We start from the raw sequence: 16,300 nt of genomic DNA on the forward strand, positions 1-16,300 counted from the left end.
CATAGACAAAGCTAATCTATGATGATAAAGAAAACAGTGGTTGTCTTTGGGAGAAGTCTACCTATTATCAGGTTGAACACCTTAGATCTGCATGCTTCATCAAATATACATCAATGGAAAGTAAAACAACAAAAAGCTGCCTATCGTGTTTTCTTCTTCCCAAATAAATGGCTCATCATGTACTATCTACTTTCAAAAAGATTGGTGATCACCCACAAAGGTGTACAGTGTTGACTTGTATTTTAAGTAAGGGTGTCTGAACTTAAGGACAGACATAATAGAGAAAATCAAATGTGAGGACTGGCCACCAGAGCACAGAACATGGGCAGCTTGGGATTCAAATGTCAGCACTCCCAGCTCATGAGCACGGGTCTCTGAGTCAAGAGAGAAAAGTTTCTTGCACCATTTCAGAAGAAGGCCATTGTATGATCAAAGCCCCTTTTGGGGCTATTTTTTAATGTTTTATCAAATATCCCATTTAGGAACCTGGATGTCTGAAGCCCTTTTGCCCACATTTCTGCACCTGCACCCAGCCCATTCTTATGCCCATGGAATTTAGGGTGGGGCATCACCCCAGGCTTGCCCCTGTCCCTCACACAGGCTTACACACAGGTAATTTTCCCGCGTGTTTAGGGGTTGCCCTTCCCACTGGGTTTCTGTTCTTTGGGGTGTCCAGCTCATACTTCCAACTTCTGGAACTGGGGCTGACGTCCTGGGCTTGTGCATGGCCTCTTTCCTCAATGGTGCTCTTCTGTGGCCCCCTCTTTTCATCAGCAGCACCTCTCTGCTGGGGGCTGGACTCTGTCCATTTGGGCAGTTGAGTTAATGGGCCTTTCCACTTTCTGGCTCCAGTTTTTGAGTTGAATTCATATATTTTCCCGGTCACTAGGAGGCAGAAAAACCACCATCATATAAAAGAAGAAATTGACTAATTCAGCCTTGTCCTCACTTCTCTGCTGCGCTGTGATATCTGGGGAAGGCTGAGGCAGGCTGGAAGGATAGGAAGGTTTGGAAGGCTCTGCCGCCATCTCACTTGCAGGATGAGCTGGCCATGTAAATTTCAAGCTCCTTGTGGGCATGGAATAAATTAGGTTCAATTTCTAATAGTTACCATTAGGATCTTGATTTATTTTGTTTTAAAAGACCCCTGAATCCTGGCCATAAAAAGGAATTCATCAAGTAAAAGGGGTGCGGGAGCCTTTGATTCTTACTTATGTGAGGCTGGCAGAGAGGTTGGCAGAGATTAGTAGACACAGACACACAGATCTGGCCTGGCTGGAGATGAGGAGAGAGAACCAATTTTATTATGTTGGAGCCAGCAGACACTAATTGATGTTTGTTCATATTAGGCCAGTTGGCTCATTTCTTCCTCTTTTTCTTCTCTCAAACACACAAGAACTGCAAAAGTCCTCCCTGGCCCTTGCTTTGCAAGCTGGGGTTTGAGGCAAGCCCCAGCTCCTGCCACCACGATACAGCACAAGTGGCCTCTCTCGGCTCAGGATCCCACCAGCACTTATGCTAATGTGGGCACATTATGGTAACAAGTACCTAATAATAGAGGGAAATTTAATTCCAATAGCAGCAGCTTCTCGCTGGAGAGGAGCCATCCTCCTTCGGAGGACTGGAGCCGTTTGCATATGAGGGTGGCAGGGAGCCAACACACTTGCCTCCTGAATTTGGTTTCCTTCCCTTTATTCACATCTATAATTGAGCCTTTGTAAGTGGAGGGATGTGTGTAAAGGAGCTAAATTTGGAGCTGATTTCAGGGGGGCGATGAGAGCTCTGGAGGCCAGCTTTACCTTATGGTTCATCATGTTGACCTAGAAGAAAGTCTTGGCCCTGATTGAGGGGAAAAAAGAAGCCAAACTTGCTATTTCTTCTGCTACTAATCGGATGTCACTAGAGTCTTGCGGGGAGGATGAGGATAGGCAAGGGAGGGCTAGTGAGCAGAAAACAAAAAGTGGCCTCACTAGTTTCCTAAATTGGTTGGTAAACAGGCAGTGGGGGAAGAAAGCATGTCCTAGAGAGTAGGCTGCAGGTGGGAAACAGGAACTGGGCCTGCAGGTCTGCCCAGCTGTGTTCAGAGCTCATCTCAGTCATTTTTAGCCTAGAAGGGTCAGCTTCACACCATGGACAACATGGCCAAAGGTACTGACCAGCAGTTAAGAACAGGACAGTGGAGGGGCTGGAGAGATGACTCAGCAGTTAAGATCACTGACTACTCTTGCAGAGAATCTGGGTTCAGTTCCCAGAATCCACATATCAGCTAACAACCATCTGTTATTCCAGTTCCAGGGGATCTGACATCTTCTTCTGATCTCTGAGAGCATTGCACAACACAAGTGAACTCACATACATGTAAGCAAAACACTCGCACACATAAAATAAATTTTTTTTAAAAAAAGGAGTAGGGCACTGGACAGACTCTTCCTGACTCTTCCCGGAGCACACAAAGCATTCTGGTGAGTGGTATTGCCATTTTGGTTACCTGGGTCTATGGCTTCTCCATCAAAGACAGTATTGATCTGGACAGATTCCTAAGGAAAAGAGAGATTACTTCAAGCACAACCCTATGATCTTCTCCAGGCAAGACCCCTATCCTTATGGCTGAGCTCTCTACTCAAAGCTTTTTTTTTTTGAAACAAGGTTTCATGAAGCCCAGGCTGGTCTTGAACTTGACATGTAGCCAAGAATGAACTTGGCTTCCTGATCTTCCTGCCTCTAACTCTCAAATACTGGAATTATAAGCATATATCACCACACCTGGCTTTCTTTGTCCAAATCTTTGTGATATTTACTCACCAGGTACTGGGTCAAATACTGGGGACACCATAGTGAATAAGGCAGGTAAGGCTGTCTACATAAAGTTGCCACTGATAAACAGGGGCTACAATGTAGTCACAGGGCTTTGATAGGAGAGATGTCAGATGCTATGGATATAGGCAGGAGTTAGGGGACAGTTAGTCCAGACCTGGGGGTTAAGAAAGTGCCCTGAGCAAATGATATCTAAGCTGTGTAAAATTGAGAGTACCTGAGGCTCACTTTGCCTCATAGGATCACTGTCAGATCAGGCAGATTTGTGAAATGGCACAGGAGCATCCACTTGGAACCCTGTCACCTCATCCTGGCACTCTTACCTTCTAGTACCTAACCCCACTGCCTGTCCTCTTAGAAGCCAACAGTGTTGCCTTACCCTCCATGATCTGTATTGTATGCCATCCTCTAGACCTGAGTTCCACCTATGTTCCTGTCCCAAATCTATGGACACTCCTTCACTCCATGATTCCCTCAAAAAGTGACAAAGTCAAGGTCTTCAGCATGCTAGTGAGGAGCTTTTTAGAACTCAGTGGGCCTTTCAACAGGCCTTTCATCATGGGCATGAATACCTATTCACTTCTTCACAGCTCCCTGATGCTAAAGAGAAGTGGGAATTGTATGGGTTTCATCTACTGGATCACTAAGCAGCCCCACTTTTTGAGCCAGGGTGTCCCTATAGACTCAGCTGGGCTGGAACTTACTATGTAGACCAGGCTGGCCTTGAACTCACTGAGATCCACCAGCCTCTGCCTCCAAATTGCTGGGACTAAAAGCATGTGCCACCATGCCCGGCCTGCAGCCCCACTTAAAAAAATATTTTACTTATTATTTTTATTCTATGCATATGAGTGCATTGGGTGCATGTGTATAAGTACATCCATGTTGTAAGGTGCCAGTGGAGGCCAAAAGAAGGCATTGAATTCCCCTGGAACTGGAGTTACTGATGGTTGTTAGCTGTCATGTGGGTGCTGGGAATCGAGCCTAAGTCCTCTGCAGGAGCGGCCAGTGCTCTTAATCACTAAGCCATCCAGCAGCCTCCAACAGCCCCAATTTTTATGTCATGGGGGTTTAATAGACCAATGAGGCAAATGCTAAGGCCATCTTGGAGTGGCATCCCCAAGGGTACTTCCCATAGACAGTAAGACCCTGGAGACCAAAGACTACCCCTTCCTCCCATTAGTAGACATATCTGAATGCATAAGCAGTAAGATGATGAACGTAAACCTACTGCCCCCCACCCCCATTCTCCCAATCGACTTCTTCATGATGCACATTCACCAAATGTATGTGTCTTGGATCACAAAAAGGTTTATCGTGGAGGAGGCTGGGAAGAGATGAAGGAAGTTATCTTCAAGTTCCATTTCTACCTAGTGAGTAGATCAGACTCAGTAAAAGAGGGTAAGGGGAGGATGTGACTCAAGTCACCCTTCAAGCTTTATGTGTGTAGGACACCTGGTAGTTTTCAAGAGATTTCCCCAGCTGTCATCTCTGGACAGGTGTCCTCCCTCCCATTTTGCAGGTGAGTAATCTAAAACTCCAAGAGGCCTGGGAGTCCCCAGCATCATATGGCTAAGTGATAGAGCCAAGCCCAGACCCAGGTCTTACACTTTCTCTGTCCCCTTCCTGCAAGGTTGTGGATGAAGGAAAATTAAATCTCATGGAAAACTGAAGTGCCAGGTCTGGTTTTTAAGCTCCACTCTCCCAACACATTCTGCTGGAGAGCTGGTGCAGATAATAAACACCACTACTCAATATTTATGAAACCCAGAGCTTCTGCAAATACATCAGCAGACATGTTCGGTGGAGGGAAGGAATTCTATCAGGAGCTTGCCGCCTGTGCCAGTGGCCAAATGCAAGAGCCTCCCAGAATGCATAAATATTCCTAAGGCCTGCTGTGTGTGTGCGTGTGTGTGTGTGTGTGTGTGTGTGTGTGTGTGTGTGTGTGTGTGTCCCAGGCCAGGTGCCTGTGGTTGACCACACTCACCACCTCAGCCTCTCTCTTCATATTCTTCGTGCCTGCAGGGAAAATAACAGGCAGTATTGAAGTGTCTTAGATGCTAAATTGACCTTAAAATTCCAGCCCCACAACAGGACTTCTCTAAACAGGCTTTAAGCTCAGTCTTACAGACATGGCAAAGAATTTTCCTGTCTGTAGATGTGCTAGTTGACAGTTTTCAATTTTCTTAGAAAAACATACCCACACATATACACACATATATGCACATATGTTGAATATACACAATTTAATTTTTACAACTTTTTCTCAAGTTATTTATTAATACTGGTCCAAGGAAATTAGCTCTCAAGTGGATTTAGAGATAACGAAGAAAGATTGGGTTGATATATTTGTTTATAACAAGGTGATTTTTTACATTCATTTTCTATATTCTTTCTAAAAACTAACTGGAATTGGAAACAATTTGTGAAATTCTGTTATGATCATCTCTCCCCATGTGATCAATAACCATTATAATCAGAACTAGAATCCTGCTTATACGTGCTTTTTGCTTATCGACACATCCCTATGGTTAGAGTGACTAAAGCAAACATTTTTTTTTTTTTTGAGACAGGGTCTAGCCTGCAAATCACTATGTATCACCAGGCTGGCCTTGATCTCACAGAGATCTGCCTGCCTCTGCCTCCATGGTGCTGGAATTAAAGGTGTGCTCCACCACACTTGGCTAAAGCAAACATTTTTTTTTAACTTTAAAAAAAAACTTTATTGAGAATTTCATACATGCATATAAGGTGTTTTGATCAAATCCACGCCCACTCCTTCCCCTCCAATACCTCCCATATCTTGCCATTACTTTTTTCTGACTTCCTGTACTCTTTTTTTTTTTTTTTTTGGTCTTTTTGAGGCAAGGTCTCCGTGTAGCCCAGGCTGGCCTGGAACTCACTACGTAGACCAGGCTGGCCTCGAACTCACAGAGATCTGCCTGCCTCTGCCTCCCAAGTGCTGGGATTAAAGGTGTGCGCCACCACGCCCAGCTACTCTTTGCTACTCTAACATTCCCCACTCAAGAGGTAACCCTAAAATCTTTTAGGGATTAGATAAGAGCTCCCAAAATATACTGTGTTCCAAAGGCAAACATTTTTTAAAAACGTTTTTCAAATCTATGTCCAGTCTTTCCCCACAGCTTGTAGTGGTCTTGAGGTAACAATTCCTGGTCAGAGTCAAGATAAAATACCTTGGGCCTCATACTCTTTGGTGGGCTTATCAATTAACCAGTCTGACCTAATGAATTTTGTGAAAATGATCAAATCCATTACACTCTGAGAATGAAGTGTCACTTGTTCTTTCAGGAGAGGTATCTGTCCAAGACAGAGCATTCACTGTTCTCATGAGAGGTCAGCCCCTCCATGGGCAGCAGTCGGGAGATACTGGTTGTTTGTAACATATGGAGAAGTCCTCATGGGGGGTGGTTAACTGGGTTCCATAGGAGATAGAGCCAGGTGCTAAACCAAGTTAACTGGAGATGACCTTCAGTAGGAAGCAGGCAGGGCCACTGTGTATGGTCCAAGTGGGCCAAAGTTACCAGCAACAACTAATGCTGTGCTTCCCCATCCAAGACACAGATGTGCCCTGATTCCTACTGGATCCTATTTTATTAGCTGGATCCTATTTTATATGGTATATTAGAGTAATCAAAGAACAGAAAACAAACCAAGAGAGCAGGTATTGGACATACCTCCTTTCTTTGCCCTATGGGGGAAAAAGAAGAGCATTAATTAACCAAACCATATTCCACATAGATGTACATATATGATAACATGTGACCTCTAGGCAATTAGATTCCACAGGATAAGGGAACTTGTTTGAAAACGGGCCAGGGATGGGGACAAAAATTAAGTTTAGGCTACTGCTTGCTCTAAACCAAGCAGTTCTGTAACTGATGGCCTTGAACTAGGGAGGGTATAGGGTTTGAACTAGGGAACTATTGCTTCATAAAACTCCAGGGAATACAGATCTCCAGTGAGGCCAAGACCCACCCAGTGGGACCACTAGCCTCTTGTCCCATTTTCCTCCCCAGTAGCTTTCAGAGCAGCAGGCTTGGCTCACAGCAGAGAGGCCAGAGAGCTGGCAAGTAACTTCAGTTTCTCATAACATGAAGAGCTGAACTGGGTGCCTAAGACTCATCCCACAACAACCTTGGATTTGATAATTCTGTGAGGCTCTAATTTTATTCCTTGCTATTTGACAAGTGTTGGCTGCCACATGGTACAGCTAGCTTTCAAAGAGTATAGGTCTGGGTCTGAATTTCTAGTTAGTTTCTTTTTTTGGGTTGTGCCATGCTGAAAACCGTATTTAGGATGTGAGTAGAAACAACCAGGTTTAAGGTGCATATTTAACATTTACTCATAAATTGCATGTAAGTTGCAGTGTCTATTGGGTCACTATAAGTCTTTAAAAAACTTTTATCTAAATCTCATATGTGACACCACCATCCTTTCAAGAGTAAGGAATGACTTTTGTTAGAAACAAGGTGAGTTTTTTTCTTCTTAAAGTCAATTTGTAAGTAGAATCCAAACAAAAATGTCTTTTTAAATTTCAGCACATGCTCAGGGATTTCTCACCTTGAAGTCAAGGTTGCCAATAGCAATGAACTTTCCCAATAAATATGATGAAAATGCAATATACATATTTAGCTAACATCTTATACTTTTATATCTTGTCTTTCATCCAGAGAGTTCAAATTACTCAATAGTTAAAAGTTATTCTTCTAAATTACCCTTATTGTGCATTTGAGTCTTATCATTCCCTTTTGCCACAGAGAAATCCTGAAACACAGAGCTTCCAACTCCCTGAGATATTTAGGCATATAGCTAAACTTGGAATCTAGAATCCCGAGCTCAACTTGATCTTAGTGATGAAGGAAAATATAGCAACATTCAAAGACACTGGCTATGGTGACTGCAGCATTTGCTCTGTGTCAGGAACACTGCCAAGTGCTTTCTTTGCATTTGCTTATTTCATTGGTTGGTTTTTACAAATAAGGAAATTGAAGTTTACAGAGGTTCTCACTTGCCCAAAGTCCAATGCCCAGAAAATGACAGAGCTCAGATTGGAACCCAGACTTTGACTGGCTCTCAACCATTGTGATCTGTCTGTAAGAGCTGCTGAGAATGAAAAACTGCAACTCTGGGAGATGTCGGTGACATTCATAGGTTTTCTCGGTGACAGGTACACGCCTCAGCAGGTGAGACGGGGGAGGAGAGAAGCCTGGCATGTGATTACTGTATGTTTGCATAGGGGTGGGAGATGGGGTCACATGTACAAGAACAGCATTGGTTTAGTGACACAAAAGTCCATGTGAGCCCAAAGCTTACTTCCCTCATTTGTTTTCCTTGCTACCTTTAATTCCATCTCCTCCTCTCTACAGAATAAAAGCACTTTGGGTTCTATTGCTAATCACAGCGGGACTTTTCTGAAGTTTTTATCCAGGGTAAGGTCCCTGAAAGGTTCACAGGCTACTTGCACTGAGAGCCCATCAGGGCTGGGGTAAGCTACCAGAAAAAGCCAATGAGATGGTTTCTTGGCCCCATAGGTGACTAGGTGCCCCAGCCCCAAGGGCAGTTGGGATTCCTCCTCTACATCTCCTCTTCCCTCCTTCAAACCAGGTACCCTGCCTTGTCCAAAAATCCCAAGGAAAGTCCCAGCCCACCAGAACTTACAGAGGTTTCTTGTCCCTCCTGGTCTTGCAGGGACAGTGTCTGTAGATAGCTTTGACCAACAGGACCATCAGGGACCCCAGAAGACCCAGAAGAGCTATGGAGCCCAGAGCACTGATGAAAGGCACATACCACGCAGACCGAGAGTACACATTTTCCCTGAGGATCTGGTAGGTGATCCTGGGCTTGAAGGACAGACAGAGGGAGGGAGGGTAAGTGAGGGCAGAAGCATCTCTGACACTCAGCATTCCCCTGTGTGGAGTGTTTATGCCACTGCTTGCTCCTGTTCTGCAAATTGGACATCTGTGCGCCCATAGTTCTTGTTGCCTCCAGCTCTGGCCTTATTTATAATCTTTGTAAACGTCCCTTAGACAAAACCCAGGAAAATTAGAGAACTGAAAATTAGCTCCTGACTTAATTTCATTCTCTCTCTCTCTTCCTCTTCCTCAAAGCTAAAGAGTATACTGGCTGTTTTTTATGCCATAACACAGCATAATTTGGGGACTAATATAGCCATTGTCTCTCACTGGGAAGGCAAGAGCCATGAAAGCTGTTTTTTAGTTTAACACCTTGTGGGCTTTTAAGTGTTCACTCAATACAGCTGCAACTGCCAGATATGTGGGCTGTGATCACAGTGAAACCTCAAGTTTGGAATCTGCTTCCTAGAGTGGGAGACAGATAACAAATGAGTCGTGGAGATTTCAGGATTAGAAATGTCAGTTAGGTTATGCTGTGAACCCAAGAGACTTGGCAATTCTTAAGGAGAGTCTTCCAGCTCATTCTGCATGAAGGTCTCAGGGTTTGTTAGGAGTTTGAAACCCCCACAGATGGCGCAGTGGGTAAAGGTACTTGCTGCCAAACCTGATGACCTGAGTTTGATTTCTGGAGCCCTAATGGCAGAAGAAGAGAACTGATTCCCACAAGTTGTCCTTTGACCTCCATAAGAGAACTAGGGCACATGTGTGTGGATGTTCATGTGTTGTGAGTGCACACATGTGGTACACATACATACAGGCAGGCATACATACATGAATAAAAATATAAATCTTAAAAAGAATAAGTGAAAACAAAAAAGAAACCACCACAAGCTCATGTGTTGAACTGCTTGCTCCTCCAGCTGTCTGCACTATTTTGAAAGGTTCTAGAAATTTTAGGAGATGAAGCCTAGCTACAGGAAGTAGATCACTGAGGGTGTACCTGCTAAGGGTACACCTGGTTTCTGGTCCCCTCCTCACTCTCTGTTCCCTGTGAGCCATGGGGTGAAGGGCCTTCTCTGCTACATGCTCCTTCTGCCATGATGTCCTGCCCAAGTGGTACAGGGCCAAGCAACCACGGTGAACCCTCTGAAACTGTGAGTCAAAATAAATCTACCCTTTAAGTTGTTCTGTCAGAGCTATGCAAAAGTAACCAACACAGCCTCAGGTCTATACTCACTGGGCTCTAATGACTGAAGCAAAGGGGAGGTGAACGTTACCAGCTCTTAGCAAGACTCTGAGAAGAGGCTAGCCTCCTTCATAGGCAGTTCTCTAAGGTTCTGATTTCTTTCCTCTGGCAAAGCTGACCAGAGGTGTAGCTTTGAGGAAGAGAAGGAGGAGGCAGATAGGGAAGGAGGGAGCAAAGGAGAAGAGCCAGTTCCTTGGAGGAGAGGGAGAGAGAAACCTGCTGTCAGATTCCAAGGCTTTCCCTTCCTTCACAAAACTGATTGCTATGCCACCGGCTAACCTTCTTTGTACCACTTGCCATGATCTATAATTATTTTATTAATTAGCGTACTTGTTTGTAATTTGTCTCCCCTTCTAGGCCAGTGGTTCTCAATCTAGGTCAGTACACATCAGAATTCCCTGGAAGTCTTATGAAAAACACCTGTTTGGCCACACCCTCAGCGTTTCTGACCCAACTGATCAGGACACAGAGTTGAGGGTTCCAAGTTCCAGCATTCCTCCCTGGAAGTCAGGGTGATGATCATGATTGGGTGAGCTGTGACTTCAGTGATTTGCAATGACCTGAGAATCCGCATTTCTAGCATGTTTTCAGGGCATGCTGCTGCTGCTGCTCTAGGGACCTTGAGAAGCTTTGGCCTATACTCTATGCTCCATGAGGGCAGAGATTATTTTTGGCCCGTTCACTACAGTAATGAACACTTACAAGAATTACATCAATATTGGTAGAGTGGATGAAGTGTTTGGAGTGGAGGTGGAGTACAGGGTACAGTTTGGAGCATAGTGACTTGAGAAGAAGTGGAAAGGAACCAGGTGTGTAATCTCAGCACTCAGGAGGTTGAATCAAGAGGACTGTGAGTTTGAGGCCAGTCTGGGTTACATTGCAAATTTCTGTCTCAGAAAAATAGTTGAGAAGAGTGACTGGCAGCTAAGCTACTGCTTTCATGGACCACTGACTTACAATGGTTCTTATGAACAAGCAGAGAAGGGTTGTGAAGGGAGCAACTGGCCATGTGCCCACAGAAATTGGCTCCTGTGTCTCAAGCACCACAGGTGGTTGTGGTTTAAGTCTAAAAATGTCCCCCAAAGGCTCAAGTGCTGTGGGTTTGAGAGGTGATTTGATCAATAGGGTGCTATGTTCATTAATGTGTTAATTCATTGATGAATTCATGTGCAATCGACTATAAGGAGGAGATGGGGTCTGGTTGGAGGAAGTAGGTCTCTGGGTCTGCTTTGAAGAGTATACCTTGTCTATCTCTGGTTTCTTCCTCTCTAGCTCTCTGCTTCTGAGCTGCCATGAAGTGAGCGGTTCCACTCTACCACATTCTCCAGTACACCCTGATGCCCTGCTTCACCTTCTCTGACCTGATGCTCTGCCTCATCATAGCAACAGAGTCAGCTGACTGTGGCCCCAAATCTTTGAAACCCTGAGCCAAAACAATCTTTCCTCATTTAGTTGCGCATCTTGAGTGTTTTGTTGCAGAGATGGAAAGTTTCTACCCCAGTGGTCAATGGCCGATCCACCAGGTGTTCCTGCACAGATAACACTCTTCTTCACTGGGATAGGTCAGCGGCTCTTGTGAGTCTAGGCTCTCGCACGGTCTCCTCTACTACTCAGTGGCCCCTCTAATCCAGCCAATGCCTTAACTTTTTTTCTGTCCATCCCATACTTCTGGGTCAAAGAGCTCCGTTGCTATAAATGCTAAAGGCCTGTGGCTAGAGATTCCCCGGCCCCCAAATCCTTACCCTGGGAGCTGTGGTGATGATTGTGGTCGGGTGAGGAATGACTTTAATACTCAATGTTACTGTCCCTGTTTCAACAAGAGCCCCGGCTCTTGTTCTGCCAGACAGTAAGTTGTCATCAGTTATGTAGACAAGCAGCTTGTAGTCCCAGATCTTATCAAGGCCACCAGCATAGTCAAAGCGGGATGCAAGCAGCAGGTGTGTGATGTTGGAGCCAGAATTAGGAGAGAAGGTAAAATGACTGTTGATGTTGCCTAAGTGAGATTTGACACAAGTGTTGGTAAAAGGAATAAAAAGACTAAAAAATAAAGATTTAGAAGAAAATGGCATTTAACCTTTTCCTCAAATGTTCACACTGTAATTTTGATGTAGCAGAGTTGGGATAGGGATGAACTGCAAGGAATAAATGGAAAAGGACCACATCTCTGTCCTAGTGCCACTGGGTGGAGGTTTAATCATCCTGGTGCAACCCCTACTAGCTTATCAGCCAGCATTTATCTAGTAGCCACACAGGGAACTCCCAATGTGACCATCAAGTGTGCAACAAGAGAGGAGAGCAAGACACATCTCTAACCACAACCCAGTTCACCCTGTGCTTTTCATGGAGCCTGTGTGGCCACACTGGTGACAGGTATCCCTGAAATCCACTAAAGGAAAGTACCTCCTGGCTTTGTAAGGACTGCAGACCCAGGTCCTTTGGAATTTGCACCTTTTCCCTGCTAAACACTCACACAGCTCTGTTGAGGCCCATGATCACAGCCCCAGGAGCCTAGGCCAGGAAGGCTACCAGCCGAGCATGGCTCTTGTTCATCCTCTGGTGTCTCTAGACTCATTACTGTCTGAAAACCAGTAAATGGAGCAGGAGATGATGCAATTTTTACTCCCTCAGCAGCAAAGTGCTCCATAAAGGCCTTGAGGCTCTCGGTATGGATTATTTCCATCCTCAGCAACTGCGGTCTCCAGGCAGTGTCTGCCCCTGGGCTTTGTGACACGGTGGCTCAGAGGCTGCACTGCTGAGTTCCTGCTCTGCCAGGCTCAGCAGGCAGCTAAGACGGATTTCCACTCTTTCGCATGCATGCAATTGCTCTGTTTGTTTGGGTTTGAATCTTTGGCCCCAGCACTTCATTAGACAGCTATTTTGGTCTAATTTCCATTGAGGGGTGCTGTTTTTTTCCACTTCTCCCCACAATGGTATATTTTTAAAGAGAAAAAATGAATGGAGCAGAAGAGAATTGCTCAGAACACGATTCAAAATGTGTTTAATCTATTTAATCTATTCTTATCCTGAGAGAGGCCTGGGATTCCCTTCCCCCATAATAGGCTTTCAGGAAAAGAGGTGGTTGAGGAGTTGAAAAAAAAAATTATACTCATTATATTCTGGGAATTTGAGGAGGTGTACCATTAAGGGGGTTCACCCTTCCTGGGGCCTTGGAGCAGTTATGCGGGGGTGAATCTGGTTGAGGGGGGCCATCTGGGGGAATTAAGTGAGGCAGAAGCTGTCACTGAGAGTTTTGGGAAGCAAAGGGACCCAAGGATTCTTCAGTCCTCCTTCTTCATGCAAAATATGGTCAGCCCACCCCCACTCTGTGCTCAGATCAGTGTGTGAACAAAGACCCACTGTCCCATCCCTCCCTGAAGAGTCCAGAGCTGCTAACACAAAATACAGTACCTGAACCAATGGAATATCGCAAAGATCTGGGACTGGAATCAAGGTCAGTACATGTCAACTTGAAATTCTGAATGTTTGTGCCGACTTTCAGGTCCACTGGGATGGCCATGAAATAAAAGTTTGGGGTACATATCGGCTTCTCATCATTTTCTCCAATGATGTTCACAGTAACCTAGAACAGTGGGAAGATGTTTAAAATGTTCGTTACATTTTATTTATTGTGTATGAAGGGAGGGGCTTATGCATGGATGTGCCATGGCATATGTGTGGAAATCAGAAGACAACTTGTGGGAGTCAGTTCTCTCCTTCTACCATGTAGGTCCCAGGGATCAAACTCAGGTATTCAGGCTCGGCAGCAAGTGTCTTTAGCTGCTGAGCCATTTTGCTGGTCCAAGACGGTTATTCTTCAGAGCTAAATCATACTGAGTGCTCACTGTGTGGGATAAGTACTTTTCATAGATTCACTGAGTTAATCTCATGTGAGAGCGACAAATGTGATTGCTCCCATTTTGTAGATGAAGACAAGGAAGTTTAGAGATAGCAAGTAATTGACCTAAAACCATTCCATTGGTGGGAGACTGAGTTGCGACTTCAATTTAGTTCTGTCCTGCTCTAGATCCTTGCTGTTAGCTTCTCTATAGTGTGTATACACATTCAGGTGTGTGTGTGTGTGTGTGTGTGTGTGTGTGTGTGTGTGTGTGTGTGTGTGTGTGTGTGTGTGTGTGTGTGTGTGTGTGTGTGTGTGGTGTAAGTAAGCACCCAAATCCATAGGTTCCCCAAAATTATATCTGTAAATGGCTTTGGGCTTATGGAGACCTTATATACTTCTTTATGACAGCCCCTTGTGAACTGGAAATTTGCTTTTTAACTTTAGCATATAGTGCAATAGTTCTCAAACCTGGATCCATTTTCTTGGCACTATTTGTAGTCCTGGAGAGGGGGGCCTGGGCACTTTGTTTTTAATGTCCCTCAGTTGACTGTAGCAGCTGGGGCTGAGAATCACGGGGCCTGCTTACACCAGGATCTCACTTATAGCCTGGACTGTCAGCACTGTACTGAGCCTAGAAGCCGACCTGCCACAAACAGGCAGCCAGCTCCCTTTCATCAGTGCCTTTTGGGCCTGGCATAGAGACTGGGATGCCTGCCAGCACAGAATCCCTGAGTGTCAGCCCTGAAAGGGACGTATGTGATCATTTTAGTTCATCAACCTTTTTAAAGGCTTATGAATTTTGAGTCATATTCATCCTACTTTTGAAATTTGGGGATTTCAGCTACTTCTGAGCCTGAGAATAAATTGAAATGTTCACTCTAGTTAGCTCCCAGAGTGGAGTCCATTCATTTCTCTTAAAAAGAAAAAAAAGAACAGCCTAACAAACTGCAAATTATCTCCAACTTTTCTTGGCTTGCAATGCTGAGCCTCACACATCATTGAAAACATCATCCCATTAATTCAAAGCAAGTCACTAGAGGAACTGAACTATTCGGGCATTGGTTTATCATGTGACTTTCCATAGAAATAAGGTCGCAGAGATAAACCTTCCTCATACCCTCTCAGAAAATTGGGAGCATGGCTGAGTGAGAAATGAGCCCATTCTCATTGCAAGCCAGTAACTATCCCTACTACATAGGGCTGCTTTCTGTCAGCCAAAAGTTGCTTGCCCTCACACACCCTTTTGCTTTATTAATGAATCTTTGTGGCCTTCATGTGGTCCTCATGTGGCCATCAGGTAATCCTATTCACTGATCCCATGGATCTATTAGTCCTTCCTGGGATGCTTGTGTACAACATTGACACCACTGGGAAACACAGTGAGGTACAGGGATCTCAGGCCCCAAACACTGCTCACTGAGAATCTGCATTTCACAAGAGCCTTGGCATAGAATGCCTAGACACAGCATCACAGCAGGCACCTGCAGTGGTTTGAATGAGGGTCAGAGATCCATGTGCCAATGGCTTGTTGCAAGCCTGGCACTGCTGTGAAGTAGTGGAACCTGTGGGAGGCAGGGCATTGTGGGAAGTCCATGAGGTCATTGAAAGAGCACCCCCAAGGGGACTGTGGGGCTCTGGCCTGTCTTCTCTCTGCCTCCTGGCTTTCAAGATATGAGCACTATCTAAGACACATATCCCCACCATGATGTGCCACCCTCACCAGGGGTCCAAACAAATGGGGACCTCATCATAGACTTGAATCTCCAGGGTCAGGAGCCAAAAGAAACCTCTTTTTACTTCATCAGTCACCTTCATCAGGGATTTTGTTATTATGGCACAAAGCTGAATAACACTGCATCACTGTACGATCTATTCCACCTGGTATGCTTGGGGGTGGGGTAGAAACAGGCAAGGCTGACCTTCACAAAGAGATTGGGAACTACAAAGCCACCCCACTTCTGGCAGCTAGCCCACCCAATCACTGCCAGCCCACTTTGAAGGCAAAACAAGATTGAAAGGGCCCTCAGAGGAAGCCTGTCCCACAAAGTGGCTTTGTGGGTTCAGCACATATCCCAGTGTCTGGCCATCAATCTTAGCACTTCTACCAATCACCCACAAATGTGGGCCTCAAACAAAGGTGTGAATGTTTATGTCCTGGGCACATAAAGTACTTATTTCTCGCATCATGTACCCATCTTGCTAGGTGAGGGAGACCCTGAGTCAACCAGTTTGGATGACTGTGAAGAGACCCAACAGCCCACACCCACTCACAGTGACTGAACTTGTGTTTTCACCGTTGGTGGCCTTGATTCTGAGTATGTAGATGGGAGTTGTTTCATGGTCTGCTTTGGTTACTAGCTGGAGTTCTCCTGTCTTGGGATTAATCCAAAATATGTTCGAGTACTGGAGGCTGGCCCCTCCGCTGGAGATGGAGTATGTCACGCTTCTCTGGGGGAAGTCTTCGTCAGTTGCCCACACTTGCCCAACCCGGGTTCTAGCTGTAGGAATAAAGTATGATGATCAACCCTG

The 16,300-nt window shown here is 45.2% G+C and overlaps 1 protein-coding gene across 1 annotated transcript in view; it reads right to left on the reverse strand.

Moving 5' to 3' along the window:
- Positions 1-592: 592 nt before the first annotated feature.
- Positions 593-16,300, reverse strand: part of Cdhr3 (cadherin related family member 3) — a 64,810-nt gene continuing 49,102 nt past the window's right edge. The window contains exons 12-19 of the mRNA XM_008830788.1: positions 16,043-16,269; positions 13,342-13,513; positions 11,676-11,926; positions 8,494-8,675; positions 6,510-6,523; positions 4,802-4,833; positions 2,489-2,537; positions 593-885 (exon numbers count right to left, since the gene is read on the reverse strand). Coding sequence (XP_008829010.1) covers positions 593-885; positions 2,489-2,537; positions 4,802-4,833; positions 6,510-6,523; positions 8,494-8,675; positions 11,676-11,926; positions 13,342-13,513; positions 16,043-16,269 — 1,220 coding nt within the window. The remainder of the gene's footprint in view (positions 886-2,488; positions 2,538-4,801; positions 4,834-6,509; positions 6,524-8,493; positions 8,676-11,675; positions 11,927-13,341; positions 13,514-16,042; positions 16,270-16,300) is intronic.

The sequence above is a fragment of the Nannospalax galili genome, unplaced genomic scaffold (assembly GCF_000622305.1).
Source record: "Nannospalax galili isolate Female #2095 unplaced genomic scaffold, S.galili_v1.0 scaffold312, whole genome shotgun sequence".
Lineage (NCBI taxonomy): Eukaryota > Metazoa > Chordata > Mammalia > Rodentia > Spalacidae > Nannospalax > Nannospalax galili.